The sequence below is a fragment of the Chinchilla lanigera genome, unplaced genomic scaffold (assembly GCF_000276665.1).
Source record: "Chinchilla lanigera isolate Chin_1 unplaced genomic scaffold, ChiLan1.0 scaffold00028, whole genome shotgun sequence".
Classification (NCBI taxonomy): domain Eukaryota; kingdom Metazoa; phylum Chordata; class Mammalia; order Rodentia; family Chinchillidae; genus Chinchilla; species Chinchilla lanigera.
The window spans coordinates 17,786,839-17,810,531 of NW_004955429.1; the positions used below are offsets into that span (position 1 = coordinate 17,786,839).

The following is a 23,693-nucleotide window of genomic DNA, read 5'->3' on the forward strand; positions in this document are numbered from 1 at the left end:
CAGGGAAGAGGGGCAGTGATCAAAGTCTCTTCCAGTACCTACTCCAGCCTGCTATGGCCCAGGACCTTGATCTTGGTGCACAGCTTCTGCTTCTTGTCACCCAGCAGGACAGGGCATTCCCAGCCACTACATCTCCACCTCTTCCTCTGGGGGCCCAGTGTCCAGTAAGGCCAGTTCTGAACCTGGAGATTTCAGTCTTTGACTGACTGCACACCCAGAGCAAAGTCCCAGCCTTGCTCATCCCTTCAGATCAGACTCAGGGAAGCTTGCAGATGTTACAGAGCTTGCTGTGGTTTCACAGGTCCCTGCATCTCTGTAACTCCCAGGTGAGGTGTCCTCCTTCCAGGTCCTCCCTGCTCCCCAGTGACACTGAGCTACTTTGCTCTTCCCACTGGGCAGCCCATCCCCTAGGGCTAGTTTTCAGGTGGGACCGGCCCACTCCAGTCCATCCTGCAGGTGAAGAGGCTGACAGCAAGAAACCACACCACAGACAGTAGGACCGAGCTGAGCTTTTAATGCCCCATAGGCCTCGGCCTCCAGGCTCTGGCAGCAACTGAAGTGGCTTGATTCTGACCCTGCAGGCTTCAGAGTAGACTGCAGGAGGGGGACAGGCTGGGGCTGCTGAAGATGAGCTGGTCCCACAAGGGGGCTGGAAACCAGGACCCAGGAGCCCCTGGGGAGTGGCTCAGCCACATGCCCCTTGGTTTTTAAGCTCTCCAAGACCAGTGACAGCAGGGATTCAGCCCTCTGTTAAGCTTGGACAGGGTACCTGTGGTCCAGGTGTCAAGGAGGAACAGCAGGTGGCTTCCAGACACCTAAGGACGGGCCTGGCTTCCACAGGCCCTGAGCAGCTTTCTCTGGTCTGCTGGCTGCACCCTGCATCCCTGGAGCTGTCTCTCCCTGCCACCCATCCCGTGGCCCAGGCTGATTTTGAAAATCTGCAGTGGGGCTTCCCTTTGTCTGAATGCTGGGACCCGGCTGATCCCCAAATTGTGACTGTCAAACAGAGATGACTATCATAATTCACTAATCGTATTAGTTGATATTTTTCATAAAGTAGACTGCAATCAGTACAGCTCCTTACAGTTTACAAAGTGCTTAGACACACATGCACACATGCACACGCACCCACACAAACACACACGCCATCTCATTTGGTCTTTGCAGCAGCCAAGTACTGTCAGGGCTGAGCTTTGGGGTCCCATGTCATGGTGGGGAACCACTGTGTGTCATGGGGTCTGAGAGGATGGATACGTCCTCGTACCCATTCACCCTTCATGCGTTCCTCCGTTCATCCTTCACCCATTCCTTCATCCAGCTAGCATTTATTAAGCACCTACTGTGTGCCCATTGTGTGCTAGAAGCTTAGCCCTAAGTGGGGCACTTTTCCAGAGAGCAAGAGTTCTTGCGTTCCCAAGACAAGCTGGGGGGTGGGGTACAGACCCCTGGGAGCTGGGGGACTCCAGATCAGGGGACTGTGTGGGTATCCTTTCTCAGGCTGTGCCCGCAGAGTGGGGAGCCTCATTTTTCTCTCATTGATTATTTAAAAAGAAACAAAGTCAGGGGCATGCATGGCCACCCTGTGGCAGGTGTGCTCTTGGTGGGGTGACTGTGGGGGTGGGGAGTCCTACAGTTGGCTGCAGGGGTCCCAGCTGGGCTTAGGCCGGGGCCACCTGGCTGGTCTCAGTCTTGGAGGCGGTGGTGGAGGCTTCATCGTCACCCAGCGGGTTCTTGCCACAGCAGATGGTGGTGAGCATGCAGTTCCGGAACTGGAAGGCAAGGGACAGGGTCAGGGTGGGGACCTACAGTTTTCTCATTGAATTCCAGAGTTTGGGATTTTGTCCTTTCTAGGAAGAGGAAACTGAGGCCCAGAGCAGGGAACTGACTTGCCTAATGTTGCCCAGCTAGAAGATGGCAGAGCCAGTGTCTTCACCCAGGATGCCTGACTGCAGACACTGTGTCCCCGGAGGAATGCTGGCCTCAGGAAGGGTGGCTCCACCCACCAGCTTTACCGCTGGGCCAGCCCCTTCCCAAACTCGGGACTGGTTGGCTTTCCAAGCCAGCTTCCAGAGCCACCAGAGCTGCTGCCTGTCACACTTGACCAACGCCAGGGTCACCTCGCGGGCTTGTGAGACGCGCAGTGTCCTGGGCCCAGCTGGGATTCAGATCCAGCAGCCCAGGGCAGGACCCCAGAGCCCCCACCTCCACCGCCCTGGGGCCCCACAGCAGGCACCTGCTTGTTCATCATGATGTAGATGACGGGGTTGTAGATGGAGGAGCTCTTGGCGAAGAACGCCGGGATGGTCATGAAGATGGGGCCAAAGTTGGAGCCCTGGTGAGTGAAGATGTACATGGCCACGCTGGCGTAGGGCACCCAGCAGATCAGGAAGGCGATGACCATGATGATCACCATGCGGGTGACTTCCTTCTCTGCCTTCTGGGTGGTGGCTGACTCCTGCTGCTGCGCAGCTGCCTATGGGGACACGGGGCCTGTGTCCAGATGGTGGCACCTGGCACTGTCGCCCGGCACCAATGCCCAGCGCCCACCCGGACACCACCCCAAGCCCCCCACCCCGGCCTGCCCGCACCTCCTTGACGGTGAAGACCAGCTGCCCATAGCAGAAGAAGATGACGATCATGGGGATAGTGAAGTGGACCACGAACATGTAGATGACGAAGGACTCGTTGTTCACCTCAGGCGAGAGCGTGTAGTAGTCAATCCCGCACGAGCACTGCATGCCCTCAGGGATGTACCTGGGGACCCGGCCCATGAATGTCCAGTCCCAGGCCTTCAGAGGATGAGGCATGGTGCCGGACACCGTGCCATCCCTCAGCCGTTATTGCCACCCTGACCTGGCAGCCGAGGGCAGGAGACACGGACACGTGCCCAGCCGGGTCTCCCAGCCACAAGCTATAAGTATTTTCCAGGCCAAAGATGGATACCGCAGCACTCCAAATGGGTTTTTGAGCAGCTTCCGGGAACATGAGGCCCAGGGACGTGCGGCCAGGGTGTTTCAGTGACTCCCGAGGGTGGGGAGCGAGGTCACTTGACCTCAGCTAACCCGGAGCAGCCTTGCGCGGCACCATCGGGCTGCACTGGGCCAGGATGGTGAAGACGGGGAGCCAGGGTGAGGAGGGGCCCTGGGGTGACGTGGAGGGAGGCAGGCAGAAACGTGCTTCCCAAGACAGAGGACCACAGGCTCGGGACACCATCTCAGCCCCTTTGGAGGCGGCGGCCTAGAGAGTGGGGAACCCCATTCCCAGGGTCCACGTAACCGTGTGTGTGAGGCGAGCTGCCACAGCCCAAGGTCGACACAGGCTGGACAAAGAGGATTGGCTATGGCCCTGGCTTAGCTGAAGATTAGGAGCTCAGCCAAGGTGAAGAATTGGGGGATCCGGGAGTCTCCTTGACACGGGGCTTGGGAGGGGAATCAGCACCCCAGTGCCTGCCCCAGTGGCTTTGGGGATGGCGTTACCTGGACCAGCCAGCAAGGGGCGGTGCGGCGCAGGCCAGCGCCATGACCCAGGTGAAGACGACGCCCATGATGGCGTGGTTCTCTCCGAAGCGGAAGTTGCTCATGGGCTTGCACACGACCACGTAACGCTCGATGGCCAGCACCACCAGGGACCACAGGGCGATCTCACCTGCAGCAACAGCCGCTGTCAGCCCGCTGTCCACCCAGGGGCCTGAGTGGACTTGGCACCAACAGGAGGCTCTCAGACGCAGGGTTCACGGGGGACCCACAGCACTGGGGAACACCTCGCCCAGGTGACGGCCTCAGAGACCTGCCTGCGCACCACCTACCCCGGCCTGGAGCTGGCCCTGCAGGGTCTGGCAGAGACTGGACCTGTGACCTTGCGGCGGCAGCACCCAGGGCCCGTGGCTGGCACTATGCTCCCACCCATCACCTGCTCTGCCAGCCCTGTCCTCCTGTGGCCAGGAAAGGTGCCTGGGTCCGCATCCAGGGACGCTGGTCCCTGCCCAGCCAGGTCCTGAGAGTCTCCGGCCTCCTCCTTGCCTCAGTTTCCTCACTTGCTGAGTAAGCACCACCAACTGTTTTCCAGATGGACTTTGGAAGCCGTGGATCTGCACCTGGGTCTAGCACGCTGGGGAAAGGCGCTGCTGTGGAGGGCGTGTGGTCCCCGACACAGAGAGCGCTCAAGGGCAGCAGCGAGGCTGTGAAGGGGCCTGAGCCCATGACTGGAGGCAGATGCGCCTGGCCCAGGCAGAGACATTGCCGGAGGACAGGGTCTGTCTCTGCCCGCTCTGTCCCCAGGCAGCCAACTAGAACATAGGCTTAGACTCAGCTCTGGTCATTCTCCCTACGGGCCAAGAGAGCCCTTGACTGCCTGGATCCCAGGTTCCTCGGTGTAAAATTCAGCAGAGCGGTGGAGCACACCCGCAATCCCAGCACTTAAGAGGCTGAGATAGAAGGGTCGCCCCAAGTTTGAGGTCAGACTGGGCCACACAGTGACACGGTCTCTAAAACCAAAACCAAACCAAACCCCAAAAGTGAGCAGAAACCTGCTTGATGGGAGTTACAAGCGGAGGTACCTGCCCTCCACAAACAGCAGCCTGCCTCAGCGTCAAAGGTGTTTGTTGAGTGAATGAATAGGAACTTTGGCTAATGACAGGAGAGAAAGATTGAGGGGAAGCCTGGACACCTGTCCCGTGCCCCCCATGTTCCCTGGGGCTCCCCATGCCTACCGCCCAGGGTGGCAGAGAAGCCCTCCATGTTGCAGCCTGTGGGCCCGAAGACGAAGTATCCATGCAGGGAGGTGTAGAGCGTGGTAGTGAAGCCGCCGAAGACCATGAAGAGGTCGGCCACGGCCAGGTTGAGCAGGATGTAGTTGAGCGGCGTGCGCAGCTTCTTGTGCTGCACGGTGACGTAGAGCGTGAGGAAGTTGATGGGGAAGCCCAGCACGATGAGCAGGAACATGTAGGCGGCCAGCATGGAGAACTGCCAGGGCTCGGCCAGGTAGTACTGCGGGTACTCGAAGGGGCTGCGCACCACGCCCGTGGCGTTGGAGAAGGGCACGTAGAAGTTGGGGCCTTCCGTGCCGTTCATGGCTGCGGTCTGGTCTGCCCCGCGGGCGCGGCGGCTCCACCAGAGAAGAAGGACGGCACGGCCTGTGCAGCTCGGGGCTCCCGGGACGACTTGTGGCCCCGGCCCCCCCAGGCCCTTATGAAGTGACCTTCTGGGCCTAAGCTGCGCTGACTCAGCCTGCGGGAGATCGGGGCATAATCATACTAATCCTTCACTACACGGGGGCCTAATTGGCTTGTGGGGGACAAGGTGACACCGCGGGGACAGACGGATGCCCAGGAGGGGAGGGGCCCTGCGGGACCCTGGATGGGAAGGGACTTGTCCGTCCCAGGCCCTGAAGGCCTGCCTGTCTCCATCTGGCCGCTCAGGCCAGGGAACTGGGACCCCCGTCTGTGCCCCGTTGCAGGAGCTGGCCCCGTCTCTGTCCTCGGAGCTCAGTGATGAAGAACTCGCTCCTCCAGGCTGTCACTAGCACTGACGAGTGGTCCCTGGGCCACCGAGCTGGGGAAGGAAGGGGACACTGCCCGAGAGGGTGGACGTGTGTGGGGACAGAGCTGCCTGCCTGGGGGTCCTGGGAGCCACGGGGGGACAAGGCCGAGCAGTGGGAATGGCCACCGAGCCTGTAGCATCCGGGGGCAGAGGCGCAGGCTCGAACGCCCCAGAGGGGTATAGGGTGGCAGGTGACAAGAGCACGTGGGAGAGGCCTCAGGGATTGGGCTCCTGAGCAGCCCGGCCCTTGGTCTGGGAGTCCATCTGCGAGGAAGCCGACCCTGAACAAGCAGCAGGCGCTGGCTGGGGATACGCTGAGCTCAGAGTCTCTGCCACACCCAGGACAGTGGCACCTGGCACGGGCAGGAAGTCTGTGACAGGCACTCAGTGACACCTGGGGCGAAGGGGAAGCTGAGGCTGTGGGAGTTTCAGGGACCCAGGGTGCCCACGGAGCACCTGCGGTGTCCCAGATGAGGGGCTCGATGCTAGGCACCTGGAGGCAGGTGGGTGGCAGAGGTTATGAGCCAGGGATGAGCTTGGGAACGTGACCTGGAGCCACCAAAGGCCAGCACCTGAGCCAGAGAGCCAGCCATGCAAAGGTCCTGAGGTAGCACAGAAGCCCAGACAGGGAGGTCTCTGCAGCTGGGGCCATGCGCTCTGTCTGCTCTGAAGCACCCCCATCTCAGCCTCTGTCCTTCCCAGCAGCCTTAGGCTCTCACAGGACGTGGCCACTGAGGGCCGAGGGCACCATGGGCCGTTAAGGCGCTTGGCCCAGCTATTACGCCTACGTTAATGAGGTCAAGGTGGAGCGTGGCTGACACAGACCTGTAGCCGGCAGAGCAGGCTGCCCGCCCACACTGCGGTGTGGACTGGTGCCTTCGCAGCCCCAGGGTGCGCTGCCTGGGGCCTGGCTGCTGGCTCAGGAGGGGCCCCGAGCCCAGCACAGCGCCCAGCGCGTGGGACAGCAGGGGAGCTGGGCTTCGTCCATTGCGTTCCTGCCCGGTGCACAGCAGCAGCTCTGGGAGGGCTTGTTGGATGAACAAGTGGACAACCGGGCCCAGGGGGCTGCGGGAAGCTTGGAGCCCTGTCCAGGGCTCCCCTTGGTGATGCTTTGACCAGTCCCAGCCTTGCCGGGCAGTAGGTGACAGCACCCTGCATTCTGTGAACATGACAATTTCTGCAGAAAGACTCTGTGCTCATCAAGATAACCTAGGAGGTGCCGAGGGCCGGCAGGTGCCATCCATGCCCACGCTCCCTGATGCTCCCATTCTGCAGATGGAGACAGAGTCGGCGGTCATCTAGGCCACGTGGCCAGTCTGTGAAGGCCTGGGTTGCAGTCACGCGCTGCGTGAGGGATCTGTCACTTCCTCCCTTACCTGTCAGAGACAGTGCTCAGGAAAGATGTGTTGGCCCTTCACATGCTAGTATAAGTGACTGGGGGGCCAGCTCCAGTGGGCTGGTAGGAAGGCTCTAAACTGAGACAAATAGGCCGGGAGCACAGCAGTGTCCCCAAGAGAGGGCTCTGTTTCAACCACGAACCCCTCAGGTGTGCTGCTTTCCCTCTGTCACCATGCTTGTGAGTGACTGTGTGCTCAGCTGAGGGACTCTTGTCACCCGGGTGCCGCCCCAACATTCCCCCAGGCTTAGCTGCCTGCGCGCTGCTGTGTGCCATGTGGTTTGTCTTCGCACAGCAGGGCATGGGCACGGTCCTGTGCACCCAGCAGCGTGACCACACCACACCTGGGCCGGAGGGACTTCCTGAGTCCTGACCCCTCGTTGGGGTGGCCGGTGCTAGGGGAAAAGTGACCATGGAGGATTACAGCTGAGTCCCCGGAGCTGAGCGCGCCCAGGCTGCTGGGTCAGCAGCCCCTGCCCCCTCCCGGCCCCCTCCTCTGCCTTGGCTTGGTGGCGGCCTGCATGGGCTCTTGCCCGCCCGGCTAGCTCCTTTCCTTGCTGCTCAGCCCTAAACTGGGGACCTGACACCTGCCTACCGGTGCTCCTGCCTTCGGCAGCCTTGCTGGGAGCGATGGGAAACAGGCCGAGGACACACGGCCAGCTGCGGCCCTGCCTGCACCAGGCCTGGCCCTCGTCTCTCCCCGCATGTGGGAGCCAGGGACAGGTCACTGGGGTCAGGTCCCCCTCCTCACGGCCTCCGCTGGAGGGGTCCTGGGTACGGTAGGGAGCCTGAGTGAGGACGGGACAAGGCCCAGACCTGCCAGCCGGAGACCACACTGTGAAGCCTGGGAATGGCGGGCTTGCTCCTCAGCCAGGGTGGCCCCAGAGCACAGCCTCTGCCTCTGCTGCCTGCAGCCAGAGGACACTGCGCCCGCCCGCCACCGTGGGGGCCAGGGACCATCTAATCTGTCACCGTGATTGACGCCTGTTGGGAGGCTGAGCTGTTTTCTCTGCGTCCCTCTTTCCCGGCCAAATGCAAATGATTTCAGTTCAAGAAACGCGCTAATGGAAATCCTAACACATTAATAACTGTTTAGTGGGAGAGAGCGTGCATGATCGTCAGTAATTAGGCGCTCGGCGGAGGAGTTCTGTTGGCACAACTGTCTGGCTCCTTCTCCATCTTCCTGCTGTCTCCATGGAGATGGCGGGGGCAGGCTGGGGCGTGGCCTCTGCAGCCCCCACTCTACCCCGTGATCCAGAAGCGTCCTTCAGTGGGGTTGGACAGGTGTGGCAGGGGCCGTGGCCCACTCCAGGCCTGCAAGGCGGGGCGGAGACAGCACAGAAGCCCCAGCAGGTGTGTGGTCCCCAGCTCCCCACTGGTCACCCCTCCTGTGCCCGTGGGCCTCAGCAGCTGGGACCTCCAAGGGTCTCTCTGGATTCTTTTTTTGCGGGGGGAACAGGGTCTCCTTATGTAGTGCAGGCTGGCCTTGAACTCACTATGTAGCCCATGCTGATCTCGAACTCATGGCAATCCTTCTGCTTCAGCTTCCAGAGCACTGGCATTACTGGGTGAGCCACTATGCCTGGCTCTCTGGTGTGTTCTTTGGAGCGGGTATCGTATTGTCTTGTCCAGACAGTGCCTCATCAAACCAAAGTAAATAAACAAGCCGGGCATCATGGTGCACACCTGTAATCCCAGCACTTGGGAGGCTGAGGCAGGAGGATCACTGTGAGTTCAAGGCCAGCCTGGGCTACAAAGTGAGCTCAAAGCCAGCCTGAATTACATAGTGAGACCCTGTCTCAAAAAAGATGAGAAAAAACACAAAACACCAAAGTAAATAAACAACAGAAACTCCCCTCCCAGGCTGCTATTTCGATTAGATTAAATTGTAAGAGCACACAAATGCAATGTTCCTCTCGGATCAAATTAGAAACAGGTGCACTTTTGCACAAGGAAATCAAGTTGCAGACAATATGAAGACCTGCTAAAATGCAGACACCGAGGACAATAAGTCGTCCTTTATTTGTCATTCCTGTGGCACTCTGGGGGTGGGGCACAGGCCACGGGCCTGCGAGCTATGCACTCGGCAGGCTGCCGCCAGTCACTAGGCCACTCCAAAAGGACCAGGATTTTTCTTAGGAAATAGCTGCGTGTTTTCTTCCCAGCTCGGCGTACAACAGGCTGTCAGGAGCGGCCATGGACAGGACTCCACGCTCCGCAGGTCGCCCAGGACGGCCTTCATCCCTGGCTCCCGGCAATCTCCACCGGCAGGGCGGCCACCCTCAGCCCTGTCACGGCCCCGGGTCGTCGATGCGCCGGCGGCAGTAAGGGCAGCAGCTGTGCTGGAGCACCAGCAGCTCGTAGTCCTCGGAGTGGAACATCTGCTCAGAGACAGGCGGCACGGAGGCCTGAGGCTGGGCACCAGGTCTCCCCCACACCCCGCCGGGGCCAGGGCCCAAGGCAGGCAGGTACCTGGAAGCAGGAGGGGCACATGGTGACGGCAGCGTCGGGCAGCAGCGAGCGGAAGTACTGCCAGCGCAGGGGCGGGGGCCAGCGTTTGATGAGGACGTCGCGGCGGCTCATGGAGCGCAGCACCGCGCGGCCCACCACCACCGGGATGAACTCCGAGCCGCCCTGCTGTAGGGAGACGGACAACGGGTGCCGTGACTGCTGCGGTGGCCAAGGCAGGGCCAGGATCCCCAGGCAGCCTCGGCAGTGACCAGATCCCTGGCCTTCCTCTCCCTACAGGACGGGGTCATGGTGGCCTTGGCCGGCACCAGGCTCCCCATGGGGCTCACCTCAAAGCTCAGCTTGGCTGTGAACGGGTCATCATCCCCCGAGGGGTCCACAGTCTCGTCCAGCCTCAGCGTCTGGGAATCTGGGGCCTGGTTAAGCTAGAACCTCCGCCACAGCCATGGCTCCCACCCACCCCCCCGCCCGGCCCAGTGAAGGATACCGCCACTTGCCACCTCCTGCCACCTGTCCTCACGCCGGTGCCGGGGCGCCTCCAGGTCAATGAGGGCCACAGCCTCTTCGTCACTGATGCCCTCCTCCAGCTGGAACTCTACCAGGTGCAGCACCTCTGGGCACAGGGGCGGGTGACACCGGGAGTAGGGGCGCTGGGGACAGTGGGGCCCTCTCTGGGGCGAGATGGGAAGATGCCCAGCCTCTGCCCAGATCCTGCTGGGGCCCCTGGTCCGCATGCCCCGTCCCCAGCCCTGCCTCTATGGCACTCACCGTAGGAGGAGGCAGAGAAGACAAAGGGCTGGCGGCAGTTGACACACACATTGCCCAGGCTGTTGAGCAGCGGGTTGTTGGTGGAGCAGCGGTAGCACAAGGGCACCAGCTCCTGCAAACGGTGCAGGCTGAGGCCACCCCAGCACAGCGGCACCACTGCCACCCCTGCCACAGTCCCTGGTGGGCAACAGGGACCCTGGGTTCTGGGCTATGCCTGTGGTGAAGCAAGATCTTGGCCTCTAGGAAGGCCCACAGGCATACCCTGGGCCCGTAGCTCGGACGCACACACGGGGCTACAGTGGGACACATGGTGCGAAGGCAGCAAGGGCGGCCACCAGCATGGCCTGCTCGCCATGCGCCAGGCCTGTGCTGGGCACTCCCTGTGCTGCCCCTTTACCCTCAAACCACCACGCGTCCCTACCTGGTGGGCAGGAAACAGGGCTGGGAGTCTAAGCCCAGTCTGTCTGACGCCCATCCCTGCTCTGAGCCTGAGGGGTGTGTGTGGCAGGGATGGAGCCACCTGGGTCCCAGGAGGGGTGGGGGTACGGTGCCCCACCTCATCCTCACCTCGCTGTCATGGAAGGGCTTGGACCGGATGGTCAGGCTGCCCAGCTCAATGGACTTCTGGAACTTGGCAGGGATCCGCAGGCCCTGCAGCTTGTCGTAGGCGTGCCGGGCCAGCTTGTAGGCACCCAGGGCCTTGCTCTGCTTGGCCAGCGTGTACAGTGTGTTCCTGACAGTGGCGGCAAGTGAAGGACAGCAGTGGCCACGCAGGGCAGGCATGGGCAGTGGTAGTGCATTTCCCAGACCAAGGCCCTGGGCTCTTCCAGAGACCGGGAGGGTGCTGTCCCCATCCGAGGCTCAGGCTGGCTGAGGTCCTGGCTGGGGGCACACAGCGTTCTCCACCGCACTTCCCAGGACGTCTGTCCCCTACTCTTCTCCCCTCTAAGTCAGGCCTTCCCACGGTCATTTCCGAGACCCCAGGGACAGCCAGGCTGGGGTGTGGGGCACGGGCCCCAGCAAACCCTGGTGATGGAAGTGCCAGCCGGGCCTGGCCACAGCTGCTCCTGCAGGCCAAGGTACCCTGCCAGATTGGGGTCTTGGGCAATAGAGGCACCCTGGATTTCGGGGACCCCAAAAGGAAGCCTGGGGGCTGGAGCCCTTCAGGGAAGCCAGGGTCACACAGCCCCTTGAGCCTCTGCCAGGGGCTCCTTACGGAGGAGATGGCGGCTGGACGGGGCTAGGGGTGCTGAGGGACAACTATGGCTTTTAGGGTTCTCAGGATTACAAAGATTTTGGTAATTTCCTGGCAGCTTCTGCCGGGTCACAGCCCTCAGCTCCCACCACAGCTGCTCATGGGGCCTCCCCGCTGGCCGGGGGCTCGGCTCCCCCGAGTGCCTGGCTGTGCCCCTGGGCCACACCGCCCAGGTGCTGCAGCTTCCAGTAGAGGCTGGTGCGTCCAGTCACTCACAGCTGCCTGGCCAGGCATCGGGCTTCACGGGGCCCAGAGAGCCTGAATGCTGATCTGGCTCCAGCCCAAACTCCCAAGGGGCTTCCTGGGACCATTAGTCAGCAGGAAAGGATACACTTTAGAGATGCCCAGGGGCGTGTCCTTGGCCAGGCTGTGCAGCAGGAACCTGGAGATGTTGAACAGTGTCTCGGGAAGGTGGAAGCTGAACGGCTCCTCCTACAGCGAGAGGAGAGTGAAGGGCTAGAGTTCTAGGAAGGATGCCATCTTGTACTGCCCTTCCCAGGCCTCACAGCCTGTGCCTCTGCCCTAGGTCCTGCGGGCAGCGCCCTTTCACTCTCTCTCTGCCCGCCAGGAATGTGATGCCCGGGCCAGGGCAGAGCCAGGACTCCTCTCCCCAGCTGTACTGCCCTGGGCAGTCATGATTCCATTTCCCTGAGCTCAGTTTTTCTCTAATTAGCCCAAAGAGAAGCCTTTCATGTGGCCTGGCCTCGGCCACTGCCCTGGAGGGTATGCAGCAGCAGCCCCGTCCTGCAGGGAACAGCGCCCCTCCTCCTCACTCCCAAAGCCACCCCAGGACACGCATAGTGGGCTCCTCTGCAGCAGGCCCTGGCCCAGCACCCAGGCCCCAGGGTGACAGTCGGCACCCAGGAGCGGCTAGGCAGGTCCTCGGGTCTATGGAGGACGGGCCGTGTCTGGAGAAGCCTGCCTGCCACATGCACACGGCTCCCACCCGCTCCGGCAGGGACAGGGGGAACAGCGAAGCCTCCTGAGCCGCTGGGCTCACCCAGCTGTGTGGACTGCGAGGACTCACTTGCTCTTCTCCTCAGCGCCAAGGACATCACTGGCCTCTGTCACCCAAGGGCCGAGGACACCTGAGCTACATCCCACTCGGCACAGGCACAAGGAGCCTGCTTGGTGGCCGAGAATGAGGACGTGACGTCTCCCAGACGAGGGAGGAGCGGACGACCTGGCCTCTGGCAGGCAGCACTGCGCTGGCGGAGCAGCACAACCCCAGCTGCTTGAGTCAGCAGTGCTGTCCCGGGCCGGCCCTGAGCCACCAACGGGCTCTGCCCCCTCCTCGTGATGTAGGGGCGACCCCCTCCACAGGGTCACGCTGGGCTGTGGGGTCCTCCAGACAGGGACTGTGTCCCCATCCTCACTCTGGGCTGGACACACCGCAGGCGCAGGCTGAATGAGAGCGGCCAGGGAAGCAACGCCACTGCCATGACAGGGCAGTGAGGCCCCACAGGTCACCTCCCGTGTCTGCTGTCTCCAAGCAAGAGGGGACGGTGTGGGACACTCAGCCTCGGCGTAGGCTTTCACCACAGGATGGGAGGGTGGCATCTTACAGAGTGGGGCAAAGGTCAAGAAGCATACATGATTCAGCCCTGTGCGCTGACCCCACGGCAGGTGTCACAAGCGGCAGGACACTGACATTGCCCCAGTAGAGGAGACGCCAAGGTGGGGAGCTGCTGATGACCCACCACGACCCCTCCCGCTAGGGGACAGAATCCAGCACCTTCATCCAGAGCATCAGGCAGCGGCTGGAAAGAACGATGACTGAACTGGACCATCTTGCCTCACCGAGAAGGGAACCGAGGGCCAGAGCAGAGTGAACTGCTGAGCAGGCAGCAAGTCAGGGGGCGGCCTCAAGAGGGTGACGTCCCCAGGGGGCCCAGAGCGGGCGGGTGGCCTGCCCGCACGCGGGGAACAGCAAGGGGGCCCCCATCACCTGTCCAGAGTTTGCCCAAGCCATGAAGGCCGGAACCAGGCCATGAGAACAGTCCGGCCAGCTCCGGCCTGGAGTCTGCTGCCTGTGAAACCGATGGCTGGCTGGGGAAGATCACGTTTCTCCCGAGGCCCTGCGCACGGCGCCCCTGCTGCCCGCACTCACCGTGAACCTCTGGATAGTGTGGTAGCCGTGGTACAGCTCAGCCAGGTGCTGGAAGTGGTGGAACTTGTCCAGCATGGCGTCCTTCTGGGCGGGGTCTGCGGGGCACAGGACGGCGGGGGAGGTGACATGTCTCCCGGGGCTGTGGCTGCTGCCTGAGCCTAACAGGAGGGCAGGGCCAGGCGGAGGGGGCTGGGCCGAGGGTGGCGTGTGCCAGGCTCACGGGTCAGTCTCGTTCCTGTGCCCCTCCTCCAAGGGCGTGGCCACAGAGTGACCTTGACCTTACAGAAGGGGACAGGGCCACACCCAGGACAGACTCGGGGACCTCAGGAGGAAACAGTGACCCTCAACAAATACCTGCCTCTGCTCCAGTGTCCTCAGCCCGCGCCCACCTCCCTGTCCCTCTTCCCCAGAACCCGTTTTCCTGCCTGGGATGAGCAGGATTCCGGAGCAAAGTGCGCTCCCCTTCACCTTCTCACATAATTAACTGTGTCCACCCGCACTTGCCAGGTTCCTCTGTGTATGGCTTGGGTGGCGGGTGGGAGGTCTTCCGCATCAGCAGCCTCCCAACCACGCCTCTGGGGCCGGCAGAGCGGGCGCGCAGACTGTGCCTTTGTGCACGGCCACGGCCACTGCGCCCAGCCTGCCCGTGTGGCTGGGGCGGTGCCACTCACCCTGTGCGATCTCCAGGCACTGCATCGACAGCATCCAGTAGTAGTAGCCGGCGTCGCTGAACCTGCTCTCCACCACCGCATTGTGCGTGAGCTGCTCCAGCACCCGGACCGCCTCGCCCTGCCGCCCGGCCTTGTGGAACGCTGCAGGGCACCAGGCGCAGGTCAGCCTGGGGCGCCTCACAGGGACACAGGACACACTCGGGGAGCCTGCGGCACACAGCTGGGATGCCACCCGTCAGGTGACGGACAGCCGAGGAAAGCGTGTCCCGAGAAAAGCGCGCAGCTCTTGGCTGGGAAACCGCCACCTGCTATAGCAAGGCACAGCTGAGCAGAAGCCCGGGACACTGCTCTTCCCAGCAAGAATTCACCCTGTCCCATCCTCGCGCAAAGCTTTGATTTTGCGGGTAGGGGTGAGATAGGGCCTTGCTGTGTAGTGTAGGCTGGCCTTGGACTCACTGCGATCCTACTGCCTCAGCCTCCTAAGTGCTGGAAAGACAGGGATGTGCCACCAGTGGGTGGGGACACTAACAGGACCTGGCCCTGACTGGACTTGTGGCTTCCACAACACCTCATAGTTAACACTCATCGGATCCTCACAACAGGGCAGAGGGGAAGGGAAACTAGCTGCGGTAATGCGATGAGTTGGCGGGCCGGGCGGGCAGGCTGTGCCTGAGGTCGAGGAGCCAGCCCAGGCCTCGGGGCCGCTCCCACGGTGCTGTCAGACGTCAGCCGAGAGAGAGCGGGGTGCACTCTCAGGACCAGACTTCTGCAAACACGAGCAAGTTGACGTCTCAATCATTGCTACTTTCATCGCAGCCACTTCCCGGCACCTGCTCCGTGCCAACCCCTTGGGTTGCTGGGGCCACCAGCTGCGACCCCTGTCCATAGGTGGACGTGCAGGTGACCACATCCTCTGCCGTGGAGAGGAAGAAGCCTGGCCTCCATCCCACCCCCTCTCCAGGCTCCTGTCTGTGCACCAAGTTACTATGGTGATGGATTCTTGGAAGGGCGGTGCGGACAGACGGAGAGGTTGATGTGTTTTGCCCAAACAAGCAGATACTTCAGCAGCTGGGCGCGCTGCGAACTCCGAAGTGCTTGAGAACAGGCTGTCCTTCACAGCCTCTCACGGAGGGGCTCCGGCAGGGGACAGGGTTCGTGCCATGTCCGAGGGAACAATGACACCACCCTGGAGTACAGATGAAACACGGGTGGGGTGGGCGGGGTGCACCCTGCTAGGCAGCCGGCAACCCAGAACTGAGCCCCCAGCAGATAGGCCGGCCTGCCGCCAGCCCTGCCACTCGCCAGCTCTGCGACTGCGCATGGCACGTTCAGCCTCCAGGTCCCCACAGGGCTGCTGGCAAGGCTCAAGGTTGTGCAGGTTAATGCCCAGCCAGCCGGCGCCCACCACAGGGAGGGCAGGCAGGTTTTAGATTACGACACGTGACCAGTCACAGCTCTGCACCTGCCCCGGCTCCTTCTTTAGATGCTGCGGTGCTGCCTGGCTGGGGCCCGGTCCGAGGCCTGCTCCTAGTGGGGGCCGTGCCAGGCACTCTCTGCCCTCGCTGTACCCTGGCTCTGTGATCTCTCTGCCGCCTCCCAGCTGTGAGACTTCAGGCAAATTCTTCTGCCACCTTCACACTCACTTTCCTTATCTCAAGATGGGGATGGCTGCGGTGTCTGCACCTCAGTGCTGACAGGGACAGAAGGGAAAGATGGTTGCCAGCTCAGCACCTGCAGGGCTGGGAGTCAAGACCTGAGCCTCCTGGGCCTGCAGTGGGTATGCGAGGGCACGGCCTCAGAGCTCCAAGACTGTCTAGCTGTCCCCTCCAGGACCCACAGATGAGCAAGGCCACCCCGTGCCTACCTTTCTGAGCTTCCTCAAAGCGATCGTTCTCTGCCAGCCACTGGGCGTAGGGCACGTAGATGTCGTCCTTAAACTCAGGGTGCTTCTCGCCCAAAGCAAAGGCCTGGGGGAGCACAAGCATTCATTCTGTGATGTGGCCGGGAGCCCGCAGCCAGGGAAACATGGCACTTGGATGAGTCTGTGAGGGAGGGATGTCACACTGCCAGCCTGACAGCTCAGGGGACAGCGTCCCCCCCCATCAACACAAAAACAAACTGCTCTTTGAAAACAAAAGGCAATTAACAGCAATATGCAAGCGACTGGATTCAATAACAACACAGTCTGTCTCTGGACCACAGAGGCGGCGCAGGATCGGAAACATTTTATTTTGAGGATCTGCGTGGGCTCCTACTACGCTGCAAACAGATTTCTTTTCATTGCAGGCGACACCTAAGGAAACGGGCTGATGTTACTGTCACTGCTGCTTGTTAGCTGGTGGATGGCAGTGCCGTGGTGCCATGTGGGGCTTGGGGCTGTACCTACCTCCGGGCCACCTGTTAGGTGGGAGCTAGGCGAGCAGGCACAGGGGGTCTGCGACCTGCAGCCCGGCCCAGGTGCCCTCAGAGCACTGGCTCCTGCTGCCTGACACAACTCCTGCTGTGTCTGTCCTAGACACCACTAGTGCGTCTCATCAGTGACCTTATCACTGCCTAGTGGAGCACTTCGAGGGCAGACAAGAGGCAGGGTGCTGGTACCCAGCATGGCTGCTGCAGCTGTAAACAGACTGCCAGGGCAGGCAGATAGCATAACCCCACATGGGCACAGGCAGTCGCACCTGGCCACCTCTGCCGCCAGCTCCCTTGCCTGCCACCCGGGAGTCAAGGCTGTGGCGAGCAGGGCGGGTGGAGCGGCCCTGGGACCACACAGACGGCCTGTCAGGAGAATATGGCAGCACTTTCTGCAGGAATGCCACCTGGTGGGCTTTAAATGCCACACAGGTGTCTACACCAACGGTGCTCGGAGCCTGTGGTACTGTTTGGAGGAGGCGCAGGCCACACTCCTGGGCCCATCCTTGCTGTGGGCTGGACTAGTGCTGGCAGCCTCAGCGAGGACCTTGTGGATGGCGGAGCGCACAGGCGATGGTCATCAAGGAAGACCCTCCACTGTGGATTCAGGATTCAGGCAGAGTCCTGGCTGCTAAGCCAACGTGGCCTCTGTGTGCGGGCAGCCCTGCTCCACGCTAGCCCCAGGGCCACCCTCGCCCCTCACCTCGTCCCAGTGCTGGGTCTCCACATGCAGCTGCACCAGGGCTTGGAGGTCGCCGAGCTTCAGGTAGGTCTCAGCGGCGTAGCTGGGGCTGTCCAGCTCCTTGAAGTAGCGTGCACACAGCAGCAGCGGCTCACGCTCGGCCTTGTCCAGCTTCCGGGCGATGTCAATCAACCTGGCCGGAGAGAGGAGCCCCACAGGCCAGAGAGGAGGAGTCCTGAAGGCTCCGTGGCACCTACACCTCCTGCGCCTGTCACAGGGGCCCCCGATCTACACAGCAGAACATGGGGATGGAGGTGAGTATCCGAAACCTCAGCCAGGTACCAAGATGGCAATAGCGCCTGGGCTCTCCCAGGTCCCAGCGAGCCTCTGGTACCCGAGGAAGTGGGTGTGACTGCTTCCATTCCAGACTCTGGCAGTGGGTAGAGGTGAGGCACCTGCCCAGGGCTCTGCAGCTGGGAGCAGAGGCTGGCATGAAGCCCCTCCGCATGGGCCCTGGAGGAAGGGGCGTGCGCAGGCCCAGGGTGGCCTCGGGCACCAGACGCCCGCCACATCTTACCAAGCGGGCCCGGCCCTCCCGAGCTCCTGTGGAAGGGCCACAGGGTATGCCTGTATTGGCTACGGTCAGCTGGCATTTGGAGTAGAACCAGTGTTCGCAGGGCAGGCTCCCCATGTGAGAAGCGGGGGAGGCGGGTGGCCACGACAGATCCTCCCAGAGACAGGCAGGCGCGGGAGGCCTGTCAGTCTGTGTGTGGAATAATAATGGCATCTAAAAATAACCCCACTCCAAAGGAAGAGGCCACATTTTAGGGAGGGTGGCACAAGTACCCCTGAGAGCTGCAGAGCCCCCCCTCAAACTGATGTCCCTGGAGGACAGGCCCCTTCACAGCAGGCCTCAGAAAGGGACAACAGGCTGAGGTCTCCTTTCGGATCTGGGTTGTGGTCTCTGGGTCACCTGACACAGCACTTGAGAATGAAAGTGACAGGAAAAGCCAGCGGGGACAGCGGCATGCGACCTGCCTGGCTCTCACCGCGCCACCTCTGTGGGGGAGACACTGTGCCCTGGTCCAAGACCCCTGATTCCCAGACAAGAGGAGGGTGGCAGGTCGTGCGGGGCCATACCACCGCCTGGTCCTGGCGTGACTGCTGGACCCTGGCACTGCTTCCAGAGTAAACTCCAGCCTCCAGAGCCAGACTCAGCCTGCCTCAGCGGCCCCTGCTCGCCTGCCCTCACGCCTGCTGTGTAAGGCACATGTGTGTGTGCACTTACAAGTGCTCGCATGCAGCCCACTGTCCAGAAGGGGAGGCTGTCCGGAGGGCTGGGGCATGGCACCCACCTGGCCAAGCTCAGAACTGGCCTCGGGGCTGGGGATTTAGCTCAGCGGCAAAAGCGCCTGCCTGGCAAGCGCAAGGTCGTGAGTTCAGTTCCTGGTACCGGAGAAAAACCAAAAAAAAAAAAAAAAAAAAAAAAAAAAAAAAAGAACTGGCCTCCACCCACCTGCCTCTGCCTAGGCTCCAGCTCCTCCCCACCCTCACCCTCTCCCTCCACCACCTGTCCCCTCCCAGCCTTTGGCTGCCTGCGACCTGCCCTCCTGTCCCTAGCAGGGCCTGAGCTCGGTCCTACTGCCTGCTAAGGGACTAAAACCAGAGGCTTGGGCATGGCATTGAGGCCCTGTGGGGCCCCCGGCCTGCACCTGATTCCAGCCAGGGCCCCCGCAGAGACATCTGCGGGTTTCCTTCTGTGACCTTCAAGGACACCTGCCCTTTGCTCCTGAAATGTGCACTCCTGGCGCTGAAGCTGTGGGGTTGGCACCCGCAGCCACTTGCAGCTCCTAGCTGTGTGGCCCTTTTCAATCAGGTGAGCCAGCTGCAAGACAGGTGTGAAAGCACCAGCCCTGGGAGTGGGCATGGAACGCTGCCAGGTCTCCACAGAGCCAAGAGTGGCACACACAGCAGGAGGCAGCCTGAGGTCTGGTATCACCACCTTCGTCCTTACCACCCTCTCCCTGGGACTACAGGGCTCCTCAAGGGAAGTGACCTGTTCCACCTCGTCTCCCACAGAATCCGTCACATGTGTCTTTGGCTTGGATATTTAGGCAAACACTGTTCTCCCTCATTAGCCAGAACGTGATGCTGACGTGACGTGACGTGATGTGACATGGCACGATGTGACGTGCCACCCAGCTCCCCCCGGGGCAGGGCTGAGACCTACATGTCCACCCAGCCGAGGTCACCACTGATCTCGATGGCCTTGATGTGCTCTCCAGCCGAGAGGTACATCTCCACCGCAGCTTTGGGCTCGTTGATGTTTCGGGCCCAGTCTGCCTGCTTGGTGATCAGCATCTTGGTTTCTTTGGGGTCTCCAGATCCGAGGAAATCCTGAGGAAGCACAGCAAACAGAAGCGTCTGGTCAGGACTTCCTGTGCCAGCATTGTCAGGCGTGCTGGCCAGGAAGCAGGCAGGGCCCAGCGCAGGATGGAGTCGGGGCAGTCCCCGGCGTCCCTGGGGACCCGGAGCCTTGGGCTACCCACAGGTGTTTCTGGGGAAACCATGGCCCTCAGCGCTTCCTTCCCTCCTCTGCGGAGCGGCGCTGTGGCCAGGTGCTCACCCCTCTGCTATGCATGTGACTTCCTCAAACATCCAGTCCTCCACCTTCATCCAGAGAACATGCTGAGACCACATGCTGCACACGGGTTGAGCACCTGGTGCCTTAAACTTACAGGGCCACAATGCACAGGGCTCTAGGCTCGGCCTTGGTGGCCTCCCTCAGCTGCTCCACTCTGGCAGGCTGACTTGTGTCTCACTTCTCAGGTGCTCTGTGGCCTGAACCCGGGGCTCTCCCCTTCAGTGTCACCCTGGAGGTGGAGGTTGGCAAGGGACTGCTGGAAGGCAGCACCTGACATGGCTAATGAGCATGATACCCTGTTCTGAGATCAGGCTGTAGGGTGGGCACCTGGCCCACAGTGGGACAGTAGAAGTGTGGGCACTGAGGCAGCGGGCAGCAGGTCCCTGGAGAGAGGAGTGAAGGACATGGGCCTGTGATCCTGGGTCGGTTCTGGGCTGCAGGGCTCTGCCCAGCTCTCCGGGTCATCAGCTCTTGAGTGCAGGAGAAGCAGCCTCCAAAAACCACAGTGTCTTTAGGAGGCAGACACCATAGCTGAGACAGCCTGGGCACTGACAGCGGGAAGGGAGGACTTTCAAAGGAGTCAAGAGCCTGCAGCTCGTCCCAGCATTAGGAGAACACACGGTTTGCTGAGGAGCAGCGGACCCCGCTGAGAGCTGTGCGCCAATCTCACCAAGTATAGAAAAGCACTCCCTCCCTCATCAGCATGCATTTGTCAGGAAAGTACAGTCAGCGTATGCTAAAAACCCACTCCGACAATTAGCTCACTTCTTTTTCCATTTGCTTCCAGGGTAATTATGTAGCCCCTAAAATCACAGGTTAAGGCGGCCTGAGAACACACTGTTTTAGGGAGGGGAGGATGGGCAGTTTCCCTGGAGGCTGAGGACCTGGTAGGGGACAGGGCCGCCTCACTGGCTGGGGTTCCCTCCAGCCTGCACAGGGGCACCAGCAGGCCATTGCAGACACATTCCAGTCCTGGCACTCTGTGTCTACTTGCTGTGCCCACACAAGGCTGGTGACTGCCTGCCCGTGGGTGAACTGCGGTTACCTGCAGGGCTGGCGGGGACAGCCTCACCAGAGAGCAGAAACATCCCCTAATCGGGCAGGTACTCAGCAGGCAGGTCAGGGGCTGGTGATGCACATTTGGGTGGTCTCCCCAGGGGACCACGCCCAGCACGCGCTTGCTCTCCACCAGTGGCCCAGCTCGGGCTGTGACTTAATGGACGCTGAGTCTAACTGGCTCCTCAAGCCTTGCAAACTGGGTTTCCGAAGGCCTTCTGGTTCCACAAAGCTAATTTACACACTATCTGGGGCCATGGTAAAGACTTTGTCCCGAAGTGGACAGAACGAGGCCGTGCTGAGTGATGAATGAGACAGACCAGGGTTCTCAGGCTGGCGATTCCGATAAGGATGCACTACACAGGGGTTAAGAGCATTGTAACTCCCTTTATCAGTATATAAACATGTCACTTATCCGGAAAGCATACAATTTATTTGTACATGGGAATGTAATTTAAAAATTTTCCAAAAACCAGATTGAATCTTGGGAAGCAATTTTCAAGTAAACAAAAACACGGCACGTTAATAAGCACTGTGTCTCGCTTGGCGAAATGGGCATGTGTGCAGTTTCTCCCGTTCCAGCCATGGCGGTGGCAGTTTGAGATGGAACTGACCTACTTCGAATTGTGATAAAAAACTGAAACCTCAAACAGGCCCAGTGTGTTTATCTTAGAGACAGACCAGATGGAGCGTGTGAACCCTGTGCGGCGGGCAGGAGATGGGGATGCAGGGCTCAGGACCACGGGCACCCACGCTGTGCTGGTGCCCCCGCCCCTTCCTGCTCTCCCTGCGGCTTCCTACACTGGCAGGGCCTTCTCAGACCTGACCTGAGCTGCAGCCCTCATCTCTGGGGCAGCAGGGCACAGCGCATGGGGCCTGGCTTGCCTGGCAGGGGCCCACAGCCGCACTGCACTCTGGATACCACACAAGGCGTTTCTGATCGTTTCTGATCGCCACTGCTGCCCACCTGGGGCATGCTCCCTGGGGTCCCCAAAGGCCCTCATCCTGAAGCACAGCCAGGCCCCCATCCTGTTTTTTTTTTTTTTTTTCCGGTACCGGGAATCGAACTTATGACCTCATGCTTGCCAGGCAGGCACTGTGCCACTGAGCTAAATCCCCAGCCCCCAGACCCCCATCCTGATGCCTGGATTCTACCTCTGAGGACGCCATCCTGCACTATAAGGTTTGTTCCCAGGGAGATGCACCAAGTGTGGTATTCTCTGTGTGAATGTTCCAGGGAGCCTTGTGGGTATGTGATGGGGACACAGCAGGGGGAAAGGACAATAATAAAGGACAGGCAGAAGGCCCTGAGCATGTGAGGAAGATGCCTGCATAGGGGGTCGGGGACATGGCTTATAGCCCAGAACCAGCCAGGTAGGGGAAGAAAAGGAAGAGAGCCACCTTTGGGGACAGACAGCAGAACCAACTGGGGAGGATTTCTGCCTTGGACTTACGAGCAAGGAAGTAGTCCTTCATGGCCACGAGTTGGCTGTGGCTGAAGACTTGCTTTGGGTCACCAGGCAAAGGCAGGTTAACAAAGGTGCCTCCTACCTTTGGTGCCCGGTCTGACAGAGACAATCTGTGGCAGGGACCCCACCAGCTCATCTCACAGAGCCCTGCAGGCCCTGTGCTAACAATGGCTCCTCAGAATTTGGGTACGCTAAGACTAAGCACTGGAGGGCCAACCCTGTCCAAGGGTACTGGCCCTTCCTGGCCCCTGGCAAAGCTGGGGAGAACTTGTGGGAGACCTCCCTGGTGCCTGGAGTCTCGACACTTGCTAAAAGCCCTGTGCTGCCTGCTGACCAAGATCCGAACTGTCACACTCTGTCCCTCAGAATTCAGCCTTCAAGATCAGACTCAGGTCAGGCTCAACCAGCGGCGATGGCCAGGCCCTCTGTCACTGAAGGACCCAGCTTCCCAAGGCCAGGGCTGCTGGGGTCCACACCACCTCTTTCTGGACACAGCCTGGGTGTGGTGGCTGCCTGGCTGGGGCGCACCATTACCTTGGCGTACTCGAACATGCGCAGGTCGGTGTACATGGCAAGTGCGAGGTCCTCGTGCCCGCTCCTCTTGTACAGCTTGGCAGCCTCGTGGAACTTCCCCTGGTAGGAGAACACATCTGCCAGGAACAGGTCACTGTTGGTCTCTCCTCGCTTCCTCCTCTCCTGGAAAAATTAGAAGCACAGGAAATGGCCCCTGAGCCGGGCAGGAAGCAGCCTGCACAGGGGCTGGAGCTACTATTTCTGGCAGGGGCCCGGGCTTTCCAGCGGAACCACTGTGGCTCCTGGGCCGTCGCTTCTCCCACCTATGGTATGATGGGAGCGCCTGACAACAAAAGCGGAGATTTTTCCAGACCCGTGAAGATAAAAAGAGATGGAAACCTTTGTTTGCTTAAGGGAAATTCCTCAGCCGCTTTCCTGTGGGACAGGCAGCAGTGGGACTGTTCGGACAGTGCACTGCAACTTGCTGATGGCCCCAGGCCACCAGGAGCTCCGAGGCCTCCAGCCTGGCCAGGAGCAGTGGCCCAGTGACGACAGGCAAGGAGAAAGTTTGGGGTTTCTAACAAAGGTGAGGCCACAGCAAAGACAAGTCTTCCCATGGGCCTAGTTCTGAAGGGACAGAAGGGACGCCGTGCCTACACACCCACGAGGTACACGCTAGGTACGAGCAGGCTCCTCACTGCTCTCGGGGACCCC

At 60.9% G+C, this 23,693-nt stretch overlaps 2 protein-coding genes across 4 annotated transcripts in view; both read right to left on the reverse strand.

Annotated features, from left to right (window-relative positions):
* Positions 1–498: 498 nt before the first annotated feature.
* On the reverse strand, positions 499–5,144 carry Rho (rhodopsin). The gene is made up of 5 exons (XM_005387085.2): positions 4,709–5,144; positions 3,477–3,645; positions 2,589–2,754; positions 2,234–2,473; positions 499–1,769 (listed from the first exon to the last, which is right to left on the reverse strand). The coding sequence occupies exons 1-5, from the start codon at positions 5,067–5,069 to the stop codon at positions 1,659–1,661; spliced, it is 1,047 nt and encodes a 348-aa protein (XP_005387142.1). The 5' UTR covers positions 5,070–5,144; the 3' UTR covers positions 499–1,658.
* Positions 5,145–8,918: 3,774 nt separating this feature from the next.
* The window catches only part of Ift122 (intraflagellar transport 122), a 62,853-nt gene continuing 48,078 nt past the window's right edge, over positions 8,919–23,693 (reverse strand). For 2 of the 3 annotated variants that reach the window (XM_005387090.2, XM_005387088.2), the window contains 13 exons: positions 23,001–23,162; positions 19,528–19,694; positions 17,319–17,490; positions 16,071–16,173; positions 14,207–14,347; positions 13,536–13,630; positions 11,757–11,857; positions 10,738–10,903; positions 10,171–10,282; positions 9,890–10,015; positions 9,732–9,811; positions 9,406–9,570; positions 8,919–9,314 (listed from right to left, as the gene is read on the reverse strand). In XM_005387090.2, coding sequence (XP_005387147.1) covers positions 9,225–9,314; positions 9,406–9,570; positions 9,732–9,811; positions 9,890–10,015; positions 10,171–10,282; positions 10,738–10,903; positions 11,757–11,857; positions 13,536–13,630; positions 14,207–14,347; positions 16,071–16,173; positions 17,319–17,490; positions 19,528–19,694; positions 23,001–23,162 — 1,680 coding nt within the window. In that variant the 3' untranslated portion in view covers positions 8,919–9,224. The remainder of the gene's footprint in view (positions 9,315–9,405; positions 9,571–9,731; positions 9,812–9,889; positions 10,016–10,170; positions 10,283–10,737; positions 10,904–11,756; positions 11,858–13,535; positions 13,631–14,206; positions 14,348–16,070; positions 16,174–17,318; positions 17,491–19,527; positions 19,695–23,000; positions 23,163–23,693) is intronic. The other variant, XM_005387089.2, reaches the window with a different exon arrangement.